This window comes from Gobio gobio (assembly GCF_949357685.1).
Source record: "Gobio gobio genome assembly, chromosome: 14".
Lineage (NCBI taxonomy): Eukaryota > Metazoa > Chordata > Actinopteri > Cypriniformes > Gobionidae > Gobio > Gobio gobio.
Genome location: NC_137107.1, coordinates 37,062,128 through 37,078,042, shown reverse-complemented (window position 1 = coordinate 37,078,042; position 15,915 = coordinate 37,062,128). Strand labels below are relative to the sequence as shown.

At 38.3% G+C, this 15,915-nt stretch overlaps 1 protein-coding gene across 2 annotated transcripts; it reads left to right on the top strand.

Annotated features, from left to right (window-relative positions):
* The first annotated feature begins 1,179 nt into the window (after nt 1-1,179).
* ubap1 (ubiquitin associated protein 1) lies at nt 1,180-13,697 on the top strand. Of its 2 annotated transcripts, XM_079835440.1 has the most exons (7): nt 1,180-1,345; nt 3,139-3,187; nt 3,313-3,437; nt 3,518-4,303; nt 9,545-9,703; nt 9,821-9,922; nt 10,201-13,697. In XM_079835440.1, the coding sequence occupies exons 2-7, from the start codon at nt 3,148-3,150 to the stop codon at nt 10,339-10,341; spliced, it is 1,353 nt and encodes a 450-aa protein (XP_079691566.1). In that variant the 5' UTR covers nt 1,180-1,345; nt 3,139-3,147; the 3' UTR covers nt 10,342-13,697. The 2 variants fall into 2 exon arrangements, with proteins under 2 accessions (XP_079691566.1, XP_079691567.1); XM_079835441.1 differs by lacking the exon at nt 9,545-9,703 and having other exon boundaries at nt 10,201-13,664.
* Nucleotides 13,698-15,915: the final 2,218 nt, after the last annotated feature.

Genomic DNA, 15,915 nt, shown 5'->3' with positions numbered 1-15,915 from the left:
CACAATGACAGAAGGACTTGTCATTCTGATGGCACTGACATGTTCATTGACACAGATATTGACTTTTGAGAGATGAACTAAGGATTTTGAGCAAGAGACTGGCTTTTGCAGGTAATCCATGGAGTTTTGCTATTTCTACGAATTGTTTTGAGAAATGCACTTACTATTTTGCAAATGCTGAGGATGATTCGAGAAATGTACCAAAGCGACTGAGAAAAACTGTAATGTCTTTATAATAAATGCATCAAAATATCATATTGTATTATTTGTCTGATAATGTTCAATTATCTTTGTTTCATCTATCCATAACCAAGAGAATTACTAACATAAGAAGATTTTACTATTCTACATAAATCAAGGTGATTTTGGCCTTTTAACATTGACTTTTCACTGCCCCATATTAGAAGCTCTCAGACTTGCACTAAGAGCACTGATATGTCTATCATTTGTTTTATGTATGTGTGGTTTGCATGTTCTCTTTTGATTTGATTAGGACACAGGGGTTTTTAAAATGGTATTGGGTGTGGATTTAATGTTTTGACTACACATCGCAATATGTCACAGAAGTCTGAAAAGCCAAAAATGGCCCATATATGTATCTATCTATGTATCTATCTATGTATCTATCTATGTATCTATCTATGTATCTATCTGTCTATCTATCTATCTATCTATCTATCTATCTATCTATCTATCTATCTATCTATCTATCTATCTATCTATCTATCTATCTATCTATCTATCTATCTTAGGACAGATAGACAGACAGACAGACAGACAGATAGACAGACAGATAGATAGATAGATAGATAGATAGATAGATAGATAGATAGATAGATAGATAGATAGATAGATAGATAGATAGATAGATAGATAGATAGATAGATAGATAGATAGATAGATAGATAGATAGATAGATAGGTTGATTACTGGTCTACTTTTGAAATCGTTTGGACAAACACAGAGTCTCTATTTTATCTATATTTTACTTTATGGTTATTACAGTTCACTAACCATATCCAACAAACTAAAATAGATCAAAACATTCCTTTTCCAGGGTGATGGTCTCAAACCCGTGCTGAACCCATGTGCAAAGGCCGACACAGATGATGACGTCTCCTCCACAGCTCCTCGCTGATTGGTTGAATCTGCCATCCTTCAGCGGCAACGCATGTCGTCACACAGGAACCAAAGGAGGCGGTCAAACCAAGATGGCGTTCCGCGATGAAGCAGGAAATATACTCGGTTTTCAGTAAATCTCCTCATTTGAGAGCGTCGACCGGAGCTTGTATGTCCGAGGACAACTGAGAGACCTATTCGGAGACTGAAGACAGAGCAGATACTGGTAAGGACGCCGGTGGGACACGCAGGGACAGTTTGAGGGGCGGTGGCAGAAGAAGTCGGGCCCTGTTAGGTCGCTTCACTAACCTGAACTGAAACGCAACTAGACAGTTGTTTTTAACCAGATGCCCACGTTCATTTCTGTGCTTTTCTACTTCTTACGTACCAGATCTTTGGTTTTAGGTCATACATATTTTAGTTATTTGATTGACATGACCGATCGAAATGAGAAAATCGTAATAGCTTGGTAAGAAGCCAGGAAGAAATATGTGTCATCATCCAGTTTCAATATAAACCAACTTCGCAAGGCTCTCTCATCAGTAAAAAAAAATATTGTTGAATTTAAACTGGTATTGGACTCATTTAGATTGCTGTCTGTATGGCATATGCATTGTCTTTATTACTACGCAACAAAGCTGTATGTAGTCAACAGACTGGTTATGATTTTTATCCCTGATCAGCTGCTATGCTTTTTATGTAAGACATCATGGGTGGTGAAATGAGTCTGACATTGAACCGGTTTTATCAGCCTGTTTGTCAGCTTGTGATACAGTTTTGGGCTAGTTCCCTGGTTATCATGAAGTAGATTGTCAGTTGTGCGTAGTTTATTGATATGTTTGTTTTTTTTAGGTTGTAAACTTCCTGTAAATGTAGGAGCTTACAGTTTACTGTTGTTTGTTTACATTTTCAAAAGAAAAGTCCAAGCGATTCTTTGGAATATGCTGTGTTTTCTAGTGATCTGACTTTTTTTTTTTTTTTTTAAGTATTTGAAAGTATCAGATTACTGATATGTAGCCTTCATTTTCAAATCATTAGACAGCAACGAAAACATACTATAATATGCATTATTATTATTATTTTTTTTTCATATGTGTTTTGGGAATGGTTAACTCTTTTTTTTAGATTAAAATGCTATGCATTTTAAACTTGAATAAATGTTATGTAAAGAGTAATTAATGCAAACAATATACAAAATACATCATTACAGTTGATACCCGATTAAGTAAAATTAATGGTAAATATTTTACCGTTCAGAAGTTTGTGGTCAGTAAGGAATAAAAAAAAAAAGAAATGAAGTGCCTGTAAAGATATTAAATTTTTTTACATAACATTTCAGATTAATTTTGTTTTTTTGAACTTTCTATTCATAAAGAATCAGTTTAATAAATAATCATAAAATGTTCAGCGTTCAACAACAACAGTTTTGCCCTCATGTGGAAAAAAAAGACATTTTAAATTGTAATAATAATATTTCACAAATACTGTATTTTTAATCAAATAAATACAGCCCTGGAAAAAGACTTCCTTCCTCAATTTTACAGACCACAAACTTTTAACCAGTAGTGTATTATATAGGTCAAACTGATTGCTGATCAGTTTTCCATTGGTTATGACGTAGTTTCAGTTTAGTTTGTGTAATTTTTTTGTATTAAATAGTTTGTAGATGAATAGTTAGACATATTTTTCTTTGTAGATCAATAGTTAGATTATTACAGCAATTAAAGTTGAATTTAAATAGCATATTTCATCAGTCTCTTAAATCTAATCACTCAACCAAGCAATTCTGTTGTTATCTTAGACAATACAATTCTAATTCTCTTTCTTATACTTGGCCAATTTTGACAATGTATAGCCCAAAGATTATCTCAAACCTTGCTTGTTATGCGCTATTGGATAAATATTGTCATTTTAATGTTAACATTGCAACTTCTATAGTGAAAAATCAAAGTCAAGGAAGAGAAAATAAGTAACTGTCCACAGTTTGTGTGTATTTATGTTGTTTGTGTATTTCATTAGTTACTCTAAATGGCTGCGAGGAAGTCTGGATCAGATATCCACAACAACGGTGAGTCAGCCAATTGTTTAGTTTTTTTTATAGAGAACAAAATTAAAAATACAACATCAACAAAGGACTAATTTTAAAATCATTTGGTTTCCTTGTTCTTCTGTTACTTCACTTGATGTTTCAAGGACCCGTCAGCTACCTTGATGATGTTCCCTTCAAGCTCAATGAGAAATTCCGCTGTCCCTCAAAAGTGGGTCTTCCCATTGGCTTCTCCTTGTCCGACTGTAATTCCAAACTCTTGGATCTGCAAGTAAGTCTGATTTTCCCTTTAACTTCCCATCATACAAGTGTTTTTGTCAGAAATAATTAATTAATTCGCTTTTACTCCAGTATGACTTCAGTCTAGAGCGGCGAAGCGTTCAGTGGGGGGAGGAGCTCGCCAAAGCACGAGCCGCAGAGGCTCGAGCAGCGGAGGTCGCCCGGGTGGACTCTGAAAACGAGAGGCAGGCTGCTCAGGATGCAGATGCTGGATTGGTTGGGGGGAAGAAAGCCCGCCCCTCTGATGAGCAGGACGTTGTCCCACCAGCATTGAATCCGGTTTTAGCTGGGCTATGGCACAACGCAATCCTTACGCCTCTCCCAGCCCCCTCTTTTGGACAGATGCGACCAGCACCTAGCAACCCGGTCCCGCAGAGTCTGAACTTGGCTGACTTTGAGCGAGAGGAGGACCCTTTTGACAAACTTGAGCTTAAGACACTGGATGACAAAGAGGAGTTGCGGAATATCCTGCAGAGTCAACCGCAGTCATCTGTTTCGCCTCCTCCGCTTCCTCCAGCAGAAAATCGGCCCACTTCTCCAAGTACTTCGCCTCCTCCTCTACAGGCCAAAGCAGGAATGTTCCATAAACCCAATGGACTGGTTGGACTGCTGGACTTAGACCGGGGTGGGGTTGTGGGGGGACAGACTGATGCCGACCGCCCATGTAATATTCGCTCACTGACTTTCCCCAAGCTTTCAGACGCAGCAGACTCCCCCTCAGAACCTCCTCTCAGTGTTTACCCACCACGCAGTCTGTCCAACGGCACGCCGCCATCCCTGCAGAGAACAGCGTCGAATACCAACACGACACTCCCCCAAGAGCAACCTGTCTATGCTCAGAATGGGACACCGAAGCAGGTATTGTAAAATGGCATTGCATTAGTAAAATAGTCAACCCACGTTAATTGGAAAGAATTGCAAAATTATATTACGTAGCTTCTTGCACGTTTTTCAATATTTTCAAAAATAAAAAGTCCAGCTAAAAAGCGCTAAAAGCGTGTTCAGTTTGCTTGAATTTGGCAATGTTTTATTTCATATTGCTTGTTGTACGTATCGGGGGAAAAAAAATGAAATGTCCACTGTGTAACTTTTTTAAGTTTATTCTTAGCTAAAAACACTTAGTTCTTTCAAAAATATATGTGCTCATTAATGTATATTTACTTCTTTCAAGTAATAAAGTATTCTCGTAAGTTTATAATATGCCATTGAAAATACATACGGGTGAGGGGTTTGAATGCCGGTCGCCATGTTGCCCCTCCATCTTGAAAGTACATTAGCTAAAGAGGGACATACCCGTAAATTCAAGCTTCGCCTGTCGCGTTTTAACACTCGATGGCACCGTGTCGAATGTGGACGAGGTCGAACTGGAAGCCATGTTTAATCTTGGACTAAATCGGCCACCGTAGGAGTTAAAACGAAATTGAGAGGAACAGAAACTAATATTCACTGGATTGTCATATACAGTGCCCTCCACAATTATTGGCACCCCTGTTTAAGATGTGGTCGTGGACTTCAAAAAATTCTCCTTATTTTTTAAACAACATAGAACCCAAATGCAAAAAAAGAGAAAAAGTACAAGTTACATTAACTACATTACTTTGGTGGTAAAAAAAATCACACATTTAGAAAAAAAAAAAACAATTGAAATCATGTGTCCCACAATTATTGGCACCCCTAACAATTCCTCTGAAAAATTTAATTGATTTTTTTTTAAATATATTTTTCTGTAGTTGCTAAAGTTGGTCAGGGTATCTAGGAACTTTTAATTAGTAATTCATGACTTCCTGTTTCCCTGGGGTATAAAAATTACGTGACACAAAGGCCTAATTCTCTTACTCATTTGTCAACATGGCAAAGACAAGAGAACACACCATTCAAGTAAGGCAGATGTGTGTCGACCTTCATAAGTCAGGCAATGGCTACAAGAAAATAGCCAATCGCCTTAACTTGCCCGTATCTACAGTCAGAGGAATCATTAAGAAGTTTAAAACAACTGGAACAGTGACAAACAAGGCTGGAAGAGGTCCCAAGTTTATATTGCCACAACGCACAATGAGGAGGATGGTAAGAGAAGTAAAAAAATGTCCTAAGCTCACTGTCACAGAATTGCATCAAAGAGTGGCATCTTGGGGTCACAAAGTCTCCAAAACAACCATCAGACACTCTCTACATGCCAACAAGCTGTTTGGGAGGCATGCAAGAAAAAAGCCTTTTCTCACTAACACTCACAAACGTAAACGTCTGGAGTTTGCTAAGCGGTACTGGGACTTCAACTGGGATCGTGTGCTTTGGTCAGATGAGACTAAGATTGAGCTTTTTGGCAACAAACACTCTAAGTGGGTCTGGCCTAAAACAAAAGATGAGTATGCCGAAAAGCACCTCATGCCCACCGTGAAGTATGGTGGAGGATCTGTGATGCTGTGGGCCTGTTTCTCTTCCAAAGGCCCTGGGAACCTTGTTAGGGTGCATGGCATTATGAACGCTTTGCACTACCAGGACATTTTAAATAAAAACCTGATGGCCTCTGCCAGAAAGCTGAAGATGGGTTGTCATTGGGTCTTTCAGCAGGATAATGATCCAAAACATGTGGCAAAATCTACACAAAAATGGTTCAGCAGTCACAAACTCAAAGTCCTCCCATGGCCATATCAGTCCCCAGACCTCAACCCAATTGAAAACCTGTGGGGCGAGCTAAAGAGGAGAGTGCATAAGAGAGGACCCAGGACACTGGATGATCTAGAAAGATTGTGCAAAGAAGAATGGTCAAAGATCCCTCTCTCTGTGTTCTCCAATCTTGTGAAATGTTATAGGAGGAGATTAAGTGCTGTCTTGTTGGCAAAAGGGGGTTGTACAAAGAATTAACATCAGGGGTGCCAATAATTGTGGGACACATGATTTCAAGTTTTAGTTTTTTTCTAAATGTGTGATTTTTTTTTACCACCAAAGTAATGTAATAAAATGAAAGGTTGGATTTTTGTCTTTTTTTGCATTTGGGTTCTATGTTGTTTAAAAAAAAGGAGAATTTTTAGAAGTCCACGACCACATCTTAAACAGGGGTGCCAATAATTGTGGAGGGCACTGTACCTTTTCACCGCTAGATGGGGGAAAATATCACACAGTGTAGCTTTAAAAAAATAAAGTAGCCCCTACACCAGTGGTTCTCCACCTTTTTTACCCCCTTCCTCTCTGAATTAATATCGCAAGGACCCCCGCCCCATCCAACCTTTTTAATTCACAAAAAAACATTTGTATTATAGTGTTATTACTTTTAAACAAAATTAATTCAAGATAGATTTAAACTTCCAGTGTTCTTTTTTTGCAAACATACTTTCACTGCTGATATTCTTTACAACGTAAAAGTACTTGCTCTGCTCAGTTATACAGTAACTTAAACAAAGAAGCACAAGTCAACCTGCCATACCAAACAAGGCCACAGGAAGATGCCAAAGGACTGCATATAGTAACTATACGTCTCCATTCAGAATGATTAAACTCACCAAAATACAAATTTTGTATTCTGAATTCTGAATAAGTGGAAACTCGGCAATCTGAAGGTGGGTTGATGTCATCAGTGAACAGTTTCTCTGTCAGAATAAGCAATCATGTCTATGTTTAGAGCGTCTGATTCCCATGTGTACATAACGTACTAATGTATCCAAAACGCGCTTCTTCGACGAGCATCCGTTATAATACACTCACAGTACATTAATTTAGTCAAGTATGTGAATATTCTGAACTGTATTCATGCAGAAATATGTTATAACGATAAATACACATGCACGGTTTGTTTGCGCATCAATAATAAGACCCGCACATGCCTAAGGCCGTGTGTCCACCAAAGCGTTTTTTCACGCTGCTGGCTGGCGTATTCAATTGTTTTCAATGGGAGCGCCGCGTTTTTAGAACGCCATGAGCGTAACGAGGCGCTGAGCGAGTATTTTTCGTAGGCATGTGCCGGTATTAAATTTTCATGTTGCGGTTAATTGCTGAAGCTTTTATCACGGTATACGGTATTATCACGATATTGAAATTCGTTGCAAAAAAAAGTGTTGTCATTCTATAACAGGTTTAAAAACTTTCTTATAACAAAAAGAACCAAACATTTAAATACAATAAAGCAATATACAAAACTGTATAAAGTAAACAAATATTTAAAACAGATTAAAGTGCTAAAGAATTATAAAGAACAATAGGTAACACTTTACAATAAGGTCTCACTAGTTAATGCATTAACATTAACAAAGAGCGAATAGCTACATTTTTACAGTTATCATTCTTTGATAATGTTAGTTAAAAAAAGGAACTGTTAGTGTTAGCTCAGGTCCATTAAATAATACAGTTACAACTTTTGATTTTAATAATGTGTTATTATTTTGCTGACATTTGCATTTAACCAAGATTAATACATGCTTTAGAAGTATTTTTCATTGTCAATTTGTTAATGAATGAACTCATTTTAAATAATACAGCCTTATTGTAAAGTGTGTGACTGAACAACATTGCAGAACATATTCAAACAATATCTAGGGCATGTAATTTAGTCTAGATTAAAATATAAAATGTTTAAGTTTGAAAATGAATAGCCTAAAGTCTTTAAGTATTAAGTATTAGGTTATGTGATGAGCACCGTATTGTTTTGTTTACGAGAGTTACCGGGGAAACGGCTGCATTTCTGCTGTTCTGCCAGCGCCCTCTGCTGTCAGAGAGTGAATCTGCACTTCAGCTCGTCTCCTTCACTCGTTCCGCCATGTGCTCGGCTCATGCATGGTTTATTTACAACCGTGCGCATTCCGTTTTTGACTTGTTGTTCATTTTAAACGGGTGATGGGTAAAGTATTCTTAAAATGCATTCTAAAAATCTGAATAATTCGTAAGAAATAATTATTCACGGTATTTTGAAGTGCCCACGATAACAATATTGTGCATGTTAATTATTGCGGTATATCGTATTACCGTATACCGGCACATGTCTAATTGAGCGGCACATGAGCCCTCAGCGTTTTTTACTGGTCGCCGAGAGTTGAAGAATGTTCAATTTTGAGCAAAACGCAGCGCTCATCACTGTCACTTTTCACCCAGCCGTCCAATCACAGTGGAGGAGAGGCGGGACAACTACAACACCGGCCAACCGCCACATTCTGCGTGTACAACGTCAACAGATGAAAACAAGCAGTATAATAACGGAACAAAATAATTTAAAACAAGAGCCAGAGGAAATACTTTACATTGTATCAGCATTTTTATATAGAATCGATACAGAAACAAACGATCTGTGAAATGAGATACTAGTAACACTTCCGCGTTTATTCCGTATCATAACAAGCAAAGAGTCTCAACTGAAAAAAACCGCTGCGCTGCCAAAACGCTCTCAAGAGCCCACAGCGAGACGTTTTCAGCTGGATAAAAACGCCTTGGTGGACACGTGGCTTAATGCACGACTTCATTTGTGTTCCGAATATGAACGGAGGTCTGACGGGTGTCCAACGACATGAGGGTGAGTAATTAATGACAGAATTTTCATTTTTGGGTGAACTAACCCTTTAATTATATACATATATTTAAATAAATTAAGTTATCTGTCACTTTTTACCGTCCAATCACAGTGGAGGAGGGCCGGGATAAATACAACACCGACCAACCGCCACATTCTGCTTGTGCAACGTCAACAGATGTCAACAAGAAGCATAATAACGGAACAAAATAATTTTAAACAAGAGCCAGATTAAATACTTTACATTGTATCGACATTTTATATAGAAACAAACTATCTGTGAAATGAGATACTAGTAACACTCCCGCGGATATTCCGTATTCTAGCAAGCAAAGCGTCTCTCAACTGAAAAAAAACCGTTGCGCTGCCAAAACGCTCTCAAACGCCCACAGCAAGGCATTTTCAGCAGAGCTTGCTAAAAACGCTTTGCTGGACAAACGCGGCCAAAAGGTTGTTGGTGTTTTACTGCCACTATTGGTCATTTCAGCAGGAAACTGCAGTGAATTTTATGTATAGGTACATTTTGGAGTTTTGCCACAATGTAGGTAGAGGCATGTTTTTATAATGAGCCTAGGTTGAAACTGATTTTCTTCTAAACGTTTCTGCAGTCAAACTCCGTCACAGCTACTAATCATCCGACTGCTGCCACTATCCTTCTCGGCCTTTCTCCCAGTGAACGACAGTGTGTGGAGACGGTTGTGGGCATGGGTTATTCTTACGAGGGTGTTCTCAAAGCCATGCAAAGACAAGGACAGAATGTGGAACAGGTCACTTTTTAGTCTTGATTATCCTTACTTCCAGTCTCTGTGATAGTGTGGTTCATGTAAACGATTAAATGAGACTCTTTAAGTACTTAGTTGTTATGCGGTTTGGCTCATTCGTAGGTACTGGAATACCTGTTTACTCACAGTCGACTGTGCGATCGAGGTTTTGATGCGACTGCTGTGGAGGAGTGCTTGGAGATGTACCAGGGATCAGAGGAAAAGGTTTGTGAATTCTGACAGCCTCAAATACACACACAGACTGAATGGCTATCTACTGTCTAATTTGAATATACATTTGCATGTGTACTTGTTTTCATGTGCTTGAAAACACTGAATGTTGAATTTAAACTACTTTGTGAGAACAAAGTGTTGTTTAAGTGAGGTAAATAAAATGTGCCCATTCGGGACATTCTGCATTACATGTCCTTTTATGTTCTATGGAATTAAAAAGTCTTTGTATTTTATACGTTTTTATATTAATGCAACATTCTCTCCCATAGGCTTTTGAGTTTCTGCAGCTGATGTCACGGTTTGGGGAAATGGGCTTTGAGAGGAACACTATTAAAGAGGTATTGCTTGTGCACAATAATGACCAGGACAAGGCGCTGGAGGATCTGATGGCCCGAGCGGCTGCAAGCTGAGCTTCGAGAGTCTGTCCACCTGGAGCCACCCCTCCCCTTGGCCCTCCGAGGTGTCCTGGCTGTGATTCTCTTATCTCTAAGACAGGACAAGTGATTTTGTATCCTAATAAAGATATACCTCTTGGGGTAGGGATTGATGGCACCACCCAACTGTGCATTCATCCCTCCTCAGCTGTATGTCTGTTAAGTGATCTTAGTATGGTGATGAGTGGGAGGAGCCTAAACCCTCCTCCGAGTATCGGCATTGGCTAGTGTCTCTGTTGCTATGGTGACAGGCTAGACTGGGCGGTACTGGAGAAACCGAATTGAGCGGAGCCCCATTGACACCAGGTTTGACAGAATACGGACTCAGAGTGACACTCGAAGCTATTACGCTGCCATCTCCCGCTGCTGGACGCAGGCTTTCGAAATTGAAACCTGAACACTCATAAATACAACCCATGACCGAACAGAAACCCCACAGAAGTGCCCTCTTTCATATTCTGTCTCTACTGTTTGTTTGTTCATACGTTGTTTATATGTTTGACAGGCGGAAACACTTTATCTTTCTTTATTTGTCCTTTTTTGAGATTGTGTTTCTTTGCTCTATGATTAGGAACTGCTTTAACGGAACTAATCACCATTATGTAAGTTTGCCCGGTTGGCTTTTGCACTGGAATTAACACACATTAGCAAGATATATTGGTACATTCAGCTGGAGCTGCAAAATTTAAATGATGCCGCCACTTTTTCATACAAATGACATGCAAATACTGCACAGGCACACTGAATCACAGATGTTAATATAAACATATTTAAAGATCTGTAAACATACACTGTCGGTTTCCATCTCTAATAAAAAAAATTGAGAAAATTAACACACCCTACTGAGGTGAACACGTTAATATGAGATATGTTCTGAAATGCATTGGATAAAGCAGAAGAAAAATGGAGGTACACTCGCATTCAAAAGTTTTGGGTCGGCAAGATTGATACGTTTGTTCAGCAAGCATGCATAAAATTGATCATAAGTGTCGGTTATGATTTTTGTTTAAATAAACCGTTATGAACTTTCTATTCAGCAAAGAATCCTGAACTGCAGAAACCACATTTCCACAAAAATATTGAGCGGCAGTTTTCAGTTTGATATTAGAAATGTTTATTGAGCACCAAATCAGAATATTAGAGTGATTTCTGAAGGATCGTGTGACACTGAAAATTCAGTGCCATTACAGGAATAAATGTGAAATGTATTTCATCCTTAAAGTGAGTTTTACGTATTAAAATCCCCCAAAGCTACACAACTGTACAATGAAAACATTAATAAAGTGACTGAGACCCCAAATATCCTGAGTGTACAGTGTACACCCTAAACGAACAGCGCATAAGGGTTAAATTATTAAATTACTATGATCATTTTCGATCTAAAAATGCTGCCTTGGGTGAGCATACTTTTTAGAAAACCTGAATAATGGCCCAGTCACACCAAGGAAGATAAATATATAGTTCTAAAAATCGTTCTCAATATTAAAGAATAGCAGAGTCCACGCCACAGCTATAACGATAACGGCACAGAGAAACGATATCGTTGGAATCTCTTTCAGAACGATTTTATCCTGCATTGACAGCCAATCAGAATCAATCCTGCTGTAACGAGCTCGAGCATTTAAAGCGCCAGACAGCACGCGCTTAGAATAAACAGAACGATATCGTCTGCTGGTATTGACGCTAAACAGATAATAATATAGAGTTATATATTTAGTTATCGTTCTTGGTTTGAACAGGCCTTCAATTTTCCGACCCCAAACTTTTGAACCATAGTGCACCTGATAGTTGTGCAAAAGGTCTTAAGGTGAGACTGTGAATTCTTTTTGCCTTGACTGTTACTGTGAACTATTCTTGTGAATAATGGTGGCATCTTTTGGGCCATAAGAAACTATTTGAATGGACTTTTAGAGCTTTGGTCATCAGAGCAAACCTGTATATCTGTTCAAATATGGGATTGGCCAACTTGCTCAAACAATAGATAATGGCTTCCTCTTAGAGGAAAGCAGAAACATAGGCAGAAGTGTGCAATGTACTTTACTTACATCATTAATTAACAGGTCCAATGTCTAACCTCATACTTTTTGATACTGAATTTTGACCTTTGGTTATCAGCAGGGTGAATGTCATAAAAATTCCAGGTCATATTCCACCCCAAAATCCCCATTTGTTTGTTGTTGTATTTTTATTTTTTTTTTGCATTATTTTATTCACTGCAATAATGGTCTTAATGATACTTAATGACTTTTATTTTTTTTTATTTTGGTTTTGTATTGAAACGTGACCTGCATATATTCTTGAGAGATTTTGTGACATTCCCCCCCTTAAACAATGTGAGTGTGCCATTTATTTATTTCTTATTTTCTTTTTACTTTGGGTCAGTTCCCATCACACCAATGCATTTGAAAGTGAAAAGTGAAAGTGACATGTGAAGGCCAAGTATGGAAAGCCATACTCGGAATTTGTCCTCTGCATTTAACTCGTCCAAGTTAGTGCACACATATGAGTAGTGAACACACACACACTGCAACCATTTTTGGTTGAGGTGTAGATTTTTTTTAATGCCTCAGCAGCCAGAAACCCTCATTTGACTCTTTAAAGGTGTCAAATAGACAGCAGTCTTCAGTTGTAAAAGGCTTTTACCTGACATGAGACAGACTAAAAACCTCAAACAAGATTGTGTTACTGTTGATACTGTTCAAATTACATCAAGCACTTTCCTCTGAGATGGAATCAGTTCTAAAGAGATGTCCCTGGGGGCAGATATAGGTTATTGGGCAGCTCATATGGCCCATTATGAATTAAAGTCCTGAATTCTTTAGCAGCCAGATGTGCGTTATTATTATTAATAATTTTTTTTTGCTGTTATAGGTACAAAAACAGCCCTTTTAAAGGGATAGTTAAACCAAAAATGAAAAATCTGTCATAATTTACTAACCCTTTGGTTCCAAACTTGTATGAATGTCTTTCTTCTGCTATAATGATATTTTGAAGAATATGGGAACTAAACAGATGAAGGACCGCATTTACTAGTTGGAAAAATGAATAGGCCTACTATGGAAGTAAATGAGGTCCATCAACTGTTTGGTTTCTGACATTGTTCAAAATATCATCTTTTGTGTTCAGCAGAACAAAGAAATTCATACAGGTTTGGAACAACTTAAGGGTGAGTATATTTTTGGGTGAACCATTCCTTTAAGCTCACTTTCCATGTGAAAATTATTTTGACAAGTGTTGCTTACAAATGTTTAAATTGTAATGTGAGGGTGCTTGTTGGTGCAGGTGGATCTCATGTAGATAATAAAAATAAAAAATAAGAAAGAGAACTTTGCATAAAGAAAATATATATATATATATATACATGGGTTGGGCAATGGCGCTGAAACACCTGGTTAGTATTGTGTAGGGCCTCCTTTTGTGGCCAATACAGCATCGATTTGTCTTGGGAATGATAGATACAAGTCCTTCACAGTGGCCAGAGAGATTTTGAGCCATTCCTCTTCTAGAACAGTGGCCAAGTTACTATGTGATGCTGGTGTTAGAAAATGTTTTCTGACTTGCTCCTCCAAAGTACCACAAAGTGACTCAAATTTAGATCTGGTGACTGCATGCAGGCCATGGGAGATGTTCAACTTCACTTTCATGTTCATCAAACCAGTCTGTTACAAGTGTTGCTGTGTGTATTGGTGCATTATCATGCTGATACACGGCACCCCTTTCAGGGAATGTTTGAACCATTAGGTGCACATGGTCCTCCAGAATGATTCGGTAGTCTTTGGCAGTGACGAGACCATCAAGCACCATAGGGAATGGCATGATATTGCAGCCCAAACCATCACTGATCCACCCCTGTTTTTCACTCTGGGCACGCAACAGTCCGGGTCTTATAAGCTTCATTGGGGCTTCTCCACACTGCAACTCCCAAGGATGTGTGAAAGACAGTGAAGGTGGACTCATCAAAGAACTATACATTTCACATTGTCCACATCTCAAGATTTGCACTGCTGGCACCAAAGAAACCGACATTTGGCATTGACACGAATGACTAAAGGTTTGGCAGCCCGACCATGAATATTGACTGTGGAGCTCCCGACAAACAGTTTTGGAAGAAAACAGGAGAGTCGAAGTGCGCATTTAATTCTGCAGTGGTTTTATGTTTTTTTTTTTTTTTAGTACCTGGACATCCCTTTCAGTCAGCTTCCTCTTGCGTCAACAGTTACTCCTGTTGGATGTGGTTCGTCCTGTGTTGGTATGCTGACATTACACTGAATACCACAGCACTCGACAACCCACAAAGACTTGCTGTCACAGACGAGCCAGCGAGACGCACACCAACAATTTGTCTTTTGAACTCTGATGTCTCCCATTATGTTGTGTGGATTGCAAGATTTTATGTACAGCTGTGCTATTGCTCTACTAATTCAACCTTTATACTCTGCTCTTACTGATGAAATGTAAAATCAGTGAAGATTGGCCATATATAGGCGTGGAACCTCCAACACTATTGGACAGTGTTTCATTGTCCGACCCCTATATATATATATATATATATATATATATATATATATATATATATATATATATATATAGTCTTTGGCACCTCAGTGAAAAAAAACAAAACAAGTTTTAAGCCAGTTATTTATATCTTTTGCTGTGGTGTGTCAGTAGGATATATCAGTTTACATTTCCAAACAGTCCTTTTGCCATGAAATGTAATAATCTAGTGAGATTTTTGTATGCACAAGGAGTCTGACAACAGCCAGTATGATCTGATATCACCATCAAGTCCATCTTCAGGTTTCTTCAAGCGTCTTGGAGACGTTGCCACAGTTCTTCTTGATTTAAACTTGTCTCAGTTTTAGGCATAACGGCTGTTGTCAGACTAATGCATACAAAAATCTTACTGGATTGTTACAATTAAAGGCAAAAGGAATGCTTACTGATATTAAGACTGTGCCTAAGACTTTGGCACAGTACTGGTTCATAAATTGTCTTGATGCAAATTTATTAATAATACATTTTAGATTAAATATGACCCACATGTTCTTAAGAGGTACACCCATCCCGTACAGGACTGATTATTCAAATAAAGTAAACATGGTTCTTCCTAGTCTACTTTTTGTGTCAGCATCCCTCAGTCTAGGATGAACAGACTAGAAAAGGCTGAAAAGAACAGAGCAGACCCACTGCTAGCTGCATCACAAAGAGCATTGTGGCCTGGAGTGAGTCAGCACTCAAATGCAGATCTATTGTTATAATTGTAAATGGGGAAATGTCCTGAACCTGATGGACAGGTAGAACAGGGCTTTTGTCTTAACAATATGAGATCTGTTGCTCTTAAATATTTGATTTAAAATAATTTCAGACTTCAGTGTGATTAAACTTCATTTTCTTTTCTAAAAGTGTGGCTGTCACTGGTGTTTATGAAGCAGATTTTTTCCAGGAGCAGCAAAAATAGAACCTGAACTTTAATGAACTATATCTTGCTTGTATAGCTGCATGGTGAAACATCCAGTGGAACTTGAGGAACAGAAAGTGAGCAGCAACAAA

Bases quoted from the DNA above. Each gene is read 5' to 3' on its own strand.
- ubap1 (XM_079835440.1), top strand. From the start codon at position 3,148: ATGGCTGCGAGGAAGTCTGGATCAGATATCCACAACAACG. The intron at 3,188-3,312 runs GTGAGTCAGCCA...TGATGTTTCAAG, and splicing joins ATCAGATATCCACAACAACG to GACCCGTCAGCTACCTTGAT. The intron at 9,704-9,820 runs GTCACTTTTTAG...GCTCATTCGTAG, and splicing joins AAGGACAGAATGTGGAACAG to GTACTGGAATACCTGTTTAC.